The 12,024-nt window shown below is 50.3% G+C and overlaps 1 protein-coding gene across 3 annotated transcripts in view; it reads left to right on the forward strand.

The window, feature by feature from the left end:
- Positions 1-12,024, forward strand: part of LOC146822665 (uncharacterized) — a 550,662-nt gene that overhangs the window by 360,328 nt on the left and 178,310 nt on the right. For all 3 annotated transcript variants that reach the window (XM_085606858.1, XM_085606859.1, XM_085606857.1), the window contains one exon: positions 119-226. In XM_085606858.1, the coding sequence (XP_085462984.1) occupies positions 119-226 (108 nt within the window). The remainder of the gene's footprint in view (positions 1-118; positions 227-12,024) is intronic.

Raw genomic sequence — 12,024 nt, forward strand, 5'->3', positions numbered from 1 at the left:
TTAAGATTAAGCAGTACTGTTTGCCTTTTGGCTCGGTTGATGCTAGGGGAATGCTTAATAAGTGGTTATTTTGAATTTGGACTATTACGTTTTAAAAATCTTTTGGTTTGTTTTATAGGAAACTTATGAAATTGAGTCTGATGCCGAGGCAGTACTTATAATGACCATTACACAGGAACTCAGTGAGATTTTAAAGGCTTACTGTGTGAAAGTCAAAGAAGAAACTGTAAGTAATTGAGGTTTTAAGTATGACTGCAAAAAAAAATTGTTTTGAAGTAACTTATGTTCACTGTGTATTTTTATGATTTACAATGCTTGGGCTTTGTTCCCAAGCAGCAAAGTGCTGTACAAAGGTTGGTAGCGGAGTCGAGATGAGCGAGATGAAGACAGGGGCATACTGGTTTGAGAAGAGGAATTACCATCTATATGTAGCTCATCAGAGACCATAATCTTGCTTGCCAGATATGTAGAGGTCATGTCCAACACATAAACAAACGTGAAACCTATTGTTTTAGTTTTCCTAGTAACAGTAATCACCACATTACTGATGGTCAGGTTGTCCTATGCGGAGCCATGTTTAGCAGTGCTATGCCCTAAGCCCCAGCTTACTTTTAGCAGTATTGACAACCACCAACCTGCTGCCGATCCAGCCTTCTGATCTGTCTCCTGATTAAGCTCTGTGTTTGAACTGTGGGAGGACCGAGAGCAGTTGATTTTCAGCGCTCCATACTGGGTGAGAAAGATCTGGTATGCAGATCTGTAGGCGCTCAGCTGCCACTTTCCCGCAGGGGGGAGGAGACTGTGAGAAAGAGGAGACTGTGAGAGAGAGAGAGAGAGAGAGAGAGAGAGAGAGAGAGAGAGAGAGACTCCCAACCTCAGAGACCACGAGCGTGCCAGCTATAATCCTTTTGTATTCCTGATGAGGTTGCAGAAGTATTCTTGGCATCCAGAAAGTCTGCCCCCAAATCAATCCACACAAGATGCTGGCACAAATTAATGCATTGGTGCGAGTCCGAAGACATTAATAATTTCACCGCAAGACCTCTTGAGTTGCTCCACATGATACTTTGTCTGTATTTACGTGCAATTAGTCTATTCCGCCATCTAATGGTTGTGTCTAGAATACTGTTTCGCCTTCCATATTTTTGCTCTGGGCGTTGTCAACCACCATTTAGTTGAAAGTCCATCCCCTATGTTGCACCAGACGTATGTGGAGAAAGTTCCTGCGTGCGGTCACCATTTTCAGATTTCTTTTTCCACCGTTTGGTCTAGTAGCACGACAGAGGAACTCATAACAATTCTTCAAAATTTCTGAAAACAGTTTTCCCACAGAAAACACCAAAGATCATTGGAAGACACACAAGATCAAAGGCTAGAGAAGGGGGCTGCCTTCTCAACCCCAACAATGGACCTGGCTGGTGAGCCCCACATTGCGTGAGAATGCAGATGCATAGAGCACAACCTTTTTAACTTCTTCCCCCAACTGCAACCACAAGTTTGTGCTACGCGATCACTACGATGTTTGCAACTAGTCGCTTGAAGGACCACACAAATAAGGACTGCCCAGAACTCCTCCTGAAGATGCTGAAAGTGAGACTCCAGCAGCACCTGGGCTACGCCATGGCTGACTCTCGGAACACCAGAGTCCCTGAAGGATCTGGACTTCTCCACCGAGGAAGAAGAGGAGAATGTTGAGGTCGAGCAGGCAGAAGAGTCTGATGCTGAGTAAAGCGTCCTCAACAAAGAAAAGATGGAGGTTGAGAAGACGGCAGCAAGAGACGACGAAAAAAGGCAAAAGGTTACCAAGACACAGACGAGTGCTGATTCTTAAGTCTTCAAACGCTGCGTCGGGGTAGAAACCCTCAGCGGCAGAAGGTCGGCGTGAACAAAGTCACACAGGTCCTGACAAAAGAATAACAAGGGAGGTCAAGCCTTCTAGCCATCCTTTGGTGCCAGGAGGCCTACAAGATTGCGTGAAGGGGACAGACAGGGAGCAGAAAGCCAAAAATTGGCCAACCTCAAAAAGAAATGAGTCTTCGGTCCAAGGCGAACAACAAGCGCTCAAGATCAAAAGCAAGAAATGCTGACAAGTCGAAATGGCATCACTCCTACAAAAAAGATGTTGAATTGCATAACGGGATTTCGCATCTCACCGAAACCCTTGGGGCAGAGACAGACTGACTGATAAATTGGGCACAGAGAGACACTCTACTGCAGAGCCACAGGAAGAGTTCTTCGATGAATAATCAGTTACACACAATGACCAGGGCCAACTCGGCGACATTTGGTGTATCTTGACGCCGAATTACCTAAGGAGGATGTCGACAACTATCCCTCGAGGCCCTCAACACTAGATGATCTGTCCATGTACACTGTACTTTTTTAAAGAGGGCGGCAGACACATACGGGGTCCAACTTGATGCTTCATGCATCCTCCTCGAAACATTCGTTCCATCTCAGAAAGCAAACCTGGACCTGCCTATCCTTCCCTGAATCCTGGACCACATTTTAACAGCATGAATCTTTTCTGTATTGACATGCTGTGCATTATTCTGCCATGTAGTGGTTGGGTACGGAATTCTCCGGTGGGGCATGTTGGCGGCCAACGAGTTGAGGTCAGGGAATGCAAAGCCAAGGCTCACCCTGCACTAGGGGAGATTAGGTACTGCCCAGAGTGCCACCATAAGTGTTGCAGAGGAATAGCAACCAGGTGTGCTGCCTTTTCCCTACTGAGATAGCACAACACCAAGGGATTCAACACATGTACTGAGTTCAAGCCTAAGATGCTAAAAGCCAGGAAAAAACCGAGGCAGGCACACTACAATATACTGGTTGCAGAAGGAAAGTATTTCTTAAAGAGACCGTGGCCTATCGAACAAGGAAGATGATAACCTTGCTGTAGGAAATTGGGTTTCTGTTGCAGTAACCCAGCCCCCCCCCCCCCCCACACACACACACACTTTTTGCCAGACTACTGATGCACTTTTTCTTGGTGTCCCCTCAGTCCCTGCAAACAGGTTCCCAGGGCCTGTGTTCTTTCCCCAAAATTAACCCAATTGGCATCTCTGGCCACAGGTCAGCCCCTGGTAAATGGTACCACAGGTACCCAGGGCACTGTGACCAGGGAAGACCACCAAGGGCTGCAGCACTTATTGTGCCATCCTTAGAGGCCCTGTACCTTTACATACACACACACACTGCCTTTGCAGGCTGTGTGTGTGTGTTGCAGAACAAAGTGAAGTCTCGACATGGCACACCTCCCTGTGTGCCATGCCTACAACCCACTGCCCTGGCATAGATCAGTCACCCCTCTAGCTGGATGCCCTATGCCAGTGGTGAGGGTACAAGTGCATGAGCCCTGTACCCCTACAGTGACTAAGTCCATTCTTAGGCATTGTAAGTGCAGTGCTGCCATTAAGAGTATATGGTGCTGGGAGCATGTCATTACAAACACCACAGCACTATAATGGCTACACTTAAAACTGAGAAGTTTGATATCAAACTTCTCAGCCCATTAAACCCACACTGATGCCAATGTGGGAGTTAATGAGAAATGCGCACACAGAGGGCATCTCAGAGATGCCCCCTGAAAAACGTCCAGCCTCTAGTGGGTTCCCTGACTGGTACACACCAGCCTGCCACCACAAGACCTGTTTCTGGACCCCCTAGGGTGGGAGCCTACACTCCCTGAGCCCAGAAACCAAGCCTTGCCTGGGCGGAGGTGTTCACACCTGCCCTAGGCCAGGAAGAGCAATCTGTGGCAAGGGAGCTTCAAAGGCCTGGCAGCCTTTGCAGTGCGACCCCCAGCCTCTCCTGCTATCAGGAGCAGGCCCCCTTCCTCTCTCCCCTCCCTCGCTCCCCTCCCTTTGGGCGTGTGTGAGAAAGTGGCATCTTTCTTGCATGATATGCCCCCACTTTTTGCTAAAATGCTGAATGTACTTTGAGTGTACCCTGGGCTCCTGCCAATCAGGTGCCCAGGGCCTATGTTCCTTCTCTAAAACCCACAAACTCCCAATTGGCAAACCCTGGCCACATGTCAGCCCCTAGTAAATGGTACCCTAGGTACCCAGGGCCTTGTGACCAGGGAAGGCCTCTAAGGGCTGCAGCACTCATTGTGCCACCCTTGGAGGCCCTGTACCCTTACACACACACACACACACACACTGCCTTTGCAGTCTGGGTGCAGGACTAAACAGTCGACATGGCACACATCTGTGTGCCATGCCCATCACCTACACTGCCATGGCATACATCAGCCACCCCTCTGGCTGGGTGCCTTATGCCAATGGTGTGGGCGCAGGAGCCCTGTTCCCCTACAGTACCCAGGTCCATTCCTGGGCACTGTAAGTGCAGTGCTGCCATTTAAGAGTACATGATGCTGAGAGCTCGTCAAACACGAACTCCACAGCACCATAATGGCAACACTGAAGACTGGGAAGATTGGTATCAAACTTCTCAGCACATTAAACCCACAATGATGCCAGTGTGGGATTTAATGTACCAAGCACCCCAGAGGGCATTTTAGAGATGCCCTCTTACAACTAACCTACAATCCACGTCTGCTCTGAGGCTGCCCAGGCTGCCACACAGCAGACACGTTGCTGGACCCCTGGGTGGGAGAGCCCCTGCTCTCCTGGGCCTGCAACAATGCACATCCTGGGCGAGGTGCTAAATCTCCTCCCCCAGGAAGAGCAAAGGGAAGCTTCAAAGGCATGCCGCCTCTGAGAGTTTCCCCAGGCCACTGCAACCCCCCACTCTGGTGGGAAGCTTGGCCGGAAACACCATACAAGGACAGGGGATGTGCCAGCCTGCCCACCCCACCCCTCAGGTGGGGGAGGCGAGGTGAAGCACATCTCCGGGCTCTCGCCATCTTGAAGATGGGAGGCCCTACCCTATCAGGATTAGGCTACTGCTCCCCTCCCACAGGAGAGAGGCAGGATAGGGGGTGTACCCACCCCAGGACAGGGACCCTTTGGACCCTGGCCTTCACCTACCTGTAACGCCCCTAAATCTAGTATTTGGGGGCCCCCTGAGCCTTCCTCTCCCAGATTCCAGATTCAAAAACTACAAGAAGAGCAAGAAGAACAAAGACCTGCCCTGCAGCTGCTAAAGAGAGGAAAGACACCAACTGCTTTGGCCCCAGCCCTACCGGCCTGTCGACCCTCGAACCAGCTCCTGCTCCAGCGCGGCATCTCTTGTGGCCAGCAACCTCACCAGCCCCGGAGGACCTGGCTACCTGTTGGCTCTAAGCCCCTGGGACTCCCATGAGTAGAGGCTCTACTCAAAACCCACTTCTAATCCCTGGCAGCAGCCCGGAACCGCAAACCCAGTACACACTGCACCAGCCAAGCCTGGCCAGTGCCAGAGTGAACAAAGACCACGAGGACGACCGACTGTGACCCCGAGTCCGGCACCCAAGGACCTCCCTCGACACTCCTGAAGAAGCCTGCAGCCTCAGAACAAGGTGCCCCCCCTACTGCGATCAACAGAGGGTAAGATTTCCTGACACCAAAAGGCACCCCTGCACGCGGCGCCCCGCGGCCCCCTGTGCCCAATCCCGGGGTACCCACCTATCCTCCTCCTACCCAACTTACCTCTCGAAGTGGTGGTGGCACCTGAAGAATCCTCGTCCCCGAGCTTGCAGTCTTTTTCTAAACCGGAGATTTCCCATTGAAACCAATTGAGCGCCCGAAGGCTCAAAAGCACCCTGCACCCAGCTGCCCGAGTGGCCCTGGCAGTGCAACCTCTACACCTACCTACTTCCCCACTTGCCCTAAGTAAGCCCAGCTCCCACAGCCGCATGGCTTGCTAGTCAGCAGCCACCAACCAAGGTCCCCCTATCCCTCTTAGGATAACATTGGGCCTAACTCTCTCTGCACCCGGCCGCCCTAGAGCCGCTGAGGGTGAACCAACTGTACCTACCTGACCCTGGGGGACCCCTGAGTCTATGCCCAGAACCTCAACTGTGCCAGTCTAGTACTTACCTTTAAACCGATAACTCTATGTTCGAGGCATATGAGCTGCAGATTACACACTTTTGCATAGATCGCCATCTGGTGTTGGGCCCGGATGTTTGCAGTTTGTTTTTCCTCTTGGAAAGTCTTTGGAAGTCACGAGGTCGGTGACTCCTCCCTTGGATCGTATTGCGCATGGGCTTCGGCTCCATCCTCAGATTGTTTTTTTCCGCAATCGGGCTCGGATGTAATACTTCGCGCTCGGGTTCCGAACATTTCCAGTTCGACGATGGAAGCGGAATCCTCGCTCATCGCTGTATTGTTCAGATCCAGATTACTGAACACGAGGCTCGAGACTGTCCCGCCTGCAAGTCTTTCAGATCGAAAAAGACTATTCGAGATCGAAGGGCCAGATGAAACATGGCGCACTCCTCGACCTTCGTTCCACTCGACATCTACGGGGACGACGTCGAAGCTCCGGGACAGCAGCACACCGAAGAGGACCTCGTCAGTGCTTCCGAAGCCGACAACTCTGATGTGGAGGACATCACCCAGGTGCAGAGGGTCGTGAGTACTATACCCCCGCCGACACCCAAAAAGGCTTCGGTCACGCCTTTGCCTCCGGGCCTAGGCAAGACCAGAGACACTGCTTCACACACCCCACCTTCGGGCCCAGTGAAGAAGCCAAATAAGCCTCCCGGCGGCTCGGGCCCGAGCCCACCTTCCAGCGGTGCCGAGAAACACACTTCGGCACCGAAAGAGACCGGCCTCTAACTCTACACCGAGCTCCGCACCGAAGCCCTCGGGGTCGAAACCCAGCCTTTCGGTACCGACCAAACCCCATAAGGCCCTCGACACCGACACTTCCGCGTCGAAGTCCACCTCGGCGCCGACCAAGAAATTGGAGGTTCCCAAAAAGCACGGCACGGACAAGCCTAAAAAGTCATCGCCCCCGAAACCTTCGGCGCCGACGGAGCATACATTGTCACAGGAACTGTTTACACCGGATCCCTTGCAAAAGACACTTACCAAGGATCCAAAAACTGGACATTTGGCACTCTTCTTAAAAAAAAAAAAAAATAAAAAAAAAGACATTTGGACAAACCGGCTCCGCCTGCACCTCCAAAGAGGAAAGACTCTGCTACCTCCCCTTTCAGAATACCTTCCCCACCTCCTCCACCCTCTCCACCTCCGCCCCTCCACCTTCTCCACCCCCACCTCATCGCTCCCCGACCCAGTCTCCAGACCATGATGATCAGGGGGACCCATATTACGATCCAGGGGATGTGCCACAAGACCCCACCCCTACAGGATCCCCAGACCCATGGGACAACTATAATAATCCAGACATTCCAGATGTCCCACAAGATGACCTTTACCCGTCCAGGCCATCTCCACCGGAAGACTCGATAGGTTTCCACCACCTACTTCAGAGGGCGGCACATTATCACGGGGTAGAGCTACACACTGACCCGGTAGAGGAGGATTTCCTCCGACACCTTTGATACCGCACATACTACCTATGTTCAAGGGGGTAATAAAACATGCGCCAGAGGTTTTTAAAGACCCAGTCAGGGCTAGGGTCATGAACCCACGCATAGAGAAAGTACAAAGCTGCACCCACAGATCTTGCCTATATCAAAGGGCCAGCGCCACTAGATTCCCTAGTGGTTTCCACTGCATGGGAAGAGGTCAAACTCCCAGGCGTCAGGCGAAGCACCACCACCTGACAGTCAAAGCTACTAGACGCGTCAGGAAAGCGCACTGCGTCGCAGGCAGCCAATATAAGGCGTATCGCCAACACTCAAGCGCTATTGGCCAGATACGATAGAGCGCATTATGATGAATTAGAAACCATCATGCACCATCTCCCAGAAAAATACAGAAATAGGGCCAACAAATTAATTCAAGAGGGTAAGACTATAACCCCTCTATACGCTGTGCCTTAGATGCAGCAGACACAGCCTCCAGGGCCATTAACACTAGTGTCCTCCTCCGTCGCCATGCTTGGCTGAGAGTTTCAGGCTTTAAACCTACAGGCCTCCATCCTAAATCATCCCTTTGACCAAGAACATCTATTCGGTCCAAAGGTAGATGAAGCCCTCGAGGATGAAGGACACGGATACGGCGAAATCTATGGGAGCCCTGCAGTCACACCCTCCTAGGCGCTCTTTTTGCCGCTCTTCCTTTCGGGGTACGGCTAGAGGCTACTCCTCAGATAGCGCGTCCACTTCCTGCAAATCCCCTGCTCAATCCACCTTCACAAGGGGTTATCAAAGAGGCGGCTATAGGGGCAATAACAATAAAGGCAGAGGCAAAACAAATACCGCCCGCTCTGCCACACCGCCTACCCAATGACACCCACCCACCCCCCCCCCCCCCCCCCCCTCCCTCCAGACCATCCCACTCCGGTCGGGGGCAGGCTCCAAAATTTTCTTCAGGTCTGGGAGACCATCACCTCAGACAAATGGGTGACCCAAATTATTCGCTCGGGGTACTGCCTAGAATTGACATCTACCCCCCCAAACATTCCACCTAGGCAACGCCCAATGTCACAAGAACATTCCACATTACTAAAACAGGAGGTAATCTCCCTCCTACAAAAACAGGCAATATAACAAGTCCCCGCCAATCAGCAAAATTTAGGGGTCTACTCCCTATATTTTCTGATACCAAAAAGAGACGAGACTCAACGACCTATTCTAGATCTCCAACCTCTAAACGCATACATACATTCGGACCATTTTCACATGGTGACACTTCAGCAGGTACTTCCGCTCCTCTCCCAGAACGACTTTCTCACCACACTGGACTTGAAAGACGCATACTTTCACATTCCGGTACACCATGCTCACAGGAAGTACCTCAGATTTGTAGTGGACGGGCAACACTACCAGTTCAAGGTGCTCCCATTCGGGGTCACAACAGCACCAAGGGTATTCACCAAGTGCCTAGCGGTAGTGGCGGCACACCTCAGAAGACAGCACATTCACGTCTTCCCATATTTAGACGACTGGCTGATAAAAGCCACGTCCTACAACCAATGTGTACACCACACCGCCACTACAATCCAACTACTTCACCAGCTAGGCTTCACGGTGAACCTCCAAAAGTCCCAGCTAACACCATCCCACATGAAGCAGTACCTCGGTGCCACCATAGACACCTCAAAAGCCATAGCCTACCCCAATCCTGCCAGGATTGCAAGCATTCAGGCTTTGCGTCAAAAATTCATACTTCAACACTCTCTTCCAGCAAGAGTGTTTATGCAACTAATAGGGATGATGGCCTCTTGCGTTTTCATAGTGCCTCATGCAAGACTCCAGATGCGTCCACTCCAAGAGTGCTTAGCGCGCCAATGGGACCAGGCCCAGGGGCAACTGACAGTTCTGGTGTTGGTAGACGGTCGCACCCATCGCTCTCTGCAGTGGTGGAACACCACAAATCTTTCCAAAGGTCGACCGTTCCTGGACCCGGTTCCACAAATAATCCTAACAGACGCATCACTCCCCGGCTGGGGAGCTCATCTATTACACCTCACAGTGCAAGGCACATGGACGCCGCAACAAAAGTTGCTCCACATCAACCACCTGGAGTTACTGGCAATCTTTCTAGCCCTAAAATCCTTTCACACACAAATTTTAAGCAAAGCAGTCCTTATTCGCACAGACATGACTGCCATGTACTACATTCAAAAACAAGGCGGCACACACACTCCACAGCTCTCTCGACTAGCACAGAGCATATGGAGATGGGCAATTCCACACACAATCTTTCTCCTAGCCCAACATGTCCCAGGAGTCCAAAACACCATGGCAGATCTGCTCAGCAGACAGACGCAGCAGATCCACGAGTGGGATCTTCACCCACAGGTTCTTCACCCGTTCTTTCAGATATGGGGGCATCCACAGATAGACCTCTTCGCCACCTACGAAAACAAAAAATGCCCAAACTTCGCCGCCAGATACCCACACCCATTGTCCAAAGGCAATGCGATATGGATGAACTGGTCAGGCAAATTTGCGTACGCCTTTCCACCTCTCCCACTAATTCCACTAGTGGTGCGAAAGCTACAATAGCACTCCCTCACACTGATCCTAGTAGCTCCAACGTGGGCCAGACAACGTGGTACACCACGCTGCTGGAACTCTCTGTAGTACCACACCAAAAGCTACACCTCTCACCATGCCTCTTAATCCAGAACCATGGATAGATCAGACACCCTGACCCAGCTCAGCTCACCCTTGCGATCTGGCTCCTGAGATCCTAGAATTCGGATACCTTAACCTTCCCCCTGACTGCATGAACGTCATCAGAGAAGCTAGACGCCCTACTACTAGGGCCTGCTACGCTGCAAAGTGGAAAACATTTGTTGTTTATTGCCATAACACAATCAACCCTCTAGACGTATCTATATAGCACATCATATGCTACTTGCTCCATCTACAAAAGTGTAACCTAGCATATACATCCATTCGGTTACACCTCGCAGCAATTGCTGCTTACCTACAGAACAGGCAGCACCTATCACTTTTCAGAGTGCCTGCCATTAAAGCCTTCATGGAAGGCCTCAAGCGGATAATTCCCCCCCAGAGTACCACCCTCACCTGCGTGGAACTTAAATATAGTTCTCACAAGACTAATGGTACCGCCCTTCGAACCTTTGCATAAATGCCAACTGCAATTTCTCACATGGAAAACAGTTTTTCTTGTAGCCATCACTTCCCTTAGAAGGGTCAGTGAGATACAAGCACTTACTATACAAGAACCTTTTTTCCAAATGCACCAAAAAAATGTTGTTCTCCGTACCAACCCAAAATTCCTACTCAAAGTAATTTCCCCCTTTCATCTAAACCAATCGGTAGAATTACCGGTATTTTTCTCGCAACCTCAAACTGTTGCAGAAAGGACTCTACACACGCTAGATGTTAAACGGGCCTTACTTTACTATATCCAAAGAACACATCCTTTCAGAAAGACCAAACAACTGTTTGTCTCCTTCTCTCCACCACACAGGGGCAACCCCATCTCAAAATCAGGGATAGCTAGGTGGATTGTAAAATGCATACAGATTTGCTACCACAAAGCAAAACGAATGCTATCTGTTCCCGCTAAAGCCCACTCTACACGAAAGATAGGGGCTTCTATGGCTTTTCTAGGGAACATCCCATTAGATTATATCTGCAAAGCAGCTACATGGTAAACACCGCACACTTTCACTAAACATTACTGTGTAGATGTGCAAACCAAGCAACAAGCTAGTGTGGGCCAGGCTGTACTAAAAAGACTATTTCAAACCACTGCAACAGATACTGGTGGTCGCCGCTAAGGTTGGGAACTGCTATATAGTCTATGCAAAAGTGTGTAATCTGCAGCTCATATGCCTCGAACGGAATATGCTACTTACCAGTATGCATCTGTTCTTGGCATGTAGAGCTGCAGATCTACACACGCCTCCCCGGCTACCTGTATCTGTTCCAGTCTATCTTATTTAGATACAACACACATGGGTTTCTTCACTGTTACTACGCTCCATCTTTCCCTGTTGGCGAAAAACAATCTGAGGATGGAGCCGAAGCCCATGCGCAATACGATCCAAGGGAGGAGTCCCCGACCTCGTGACTTCCAAAGACTTTCCAAGAGGAAAAACAAACTGCAAACATCCGGGCCCAACACCAGATGGCGATCTATGCAAAAGTGTGTAGATCTGCAGCTCTACATGCTAAGAACAGATGCATACTGGTAAGTAGCATATTCCTTTCTTCATAGGGTAACCTTTTTCTTAAAATATTCACCAAAAATCAGCCGAGTAACAAACACTCACCTGCTATTGGGGGAGCTCCCAGTGCTGGATCTTGGTGCCCAGCACTGACTCTGAAAAATACTTGCAACTGTACTTACCAGTAACCCAATTTTCTCCCATAGGAAATCATTGACTGTTTTTCTGTGAAATTTCTTGTCAATTTCAGTAAACTTTAAATATTCTTTAAAAATCGTATAACTTCTGAAAACGTAATTGCTTACCTGTTTTGGATAAAGGTCCCAGTACTGAGTCTAGGTACCCAGTACT

The sequence above is a fragment of the Triturus cristatus genome, chromosome 5_2, assembly GCF_964204655.1.
Source record: "Triturus cristatus chromosome 5_2, aTriCri1.1, whole genome shotgun sequence".
Lineage (NCBI taxonomy): Eukaryota > Metazoa > Chordata > Amphibia > Caudata > Salamandridae > Triturus > Triturus cristatus.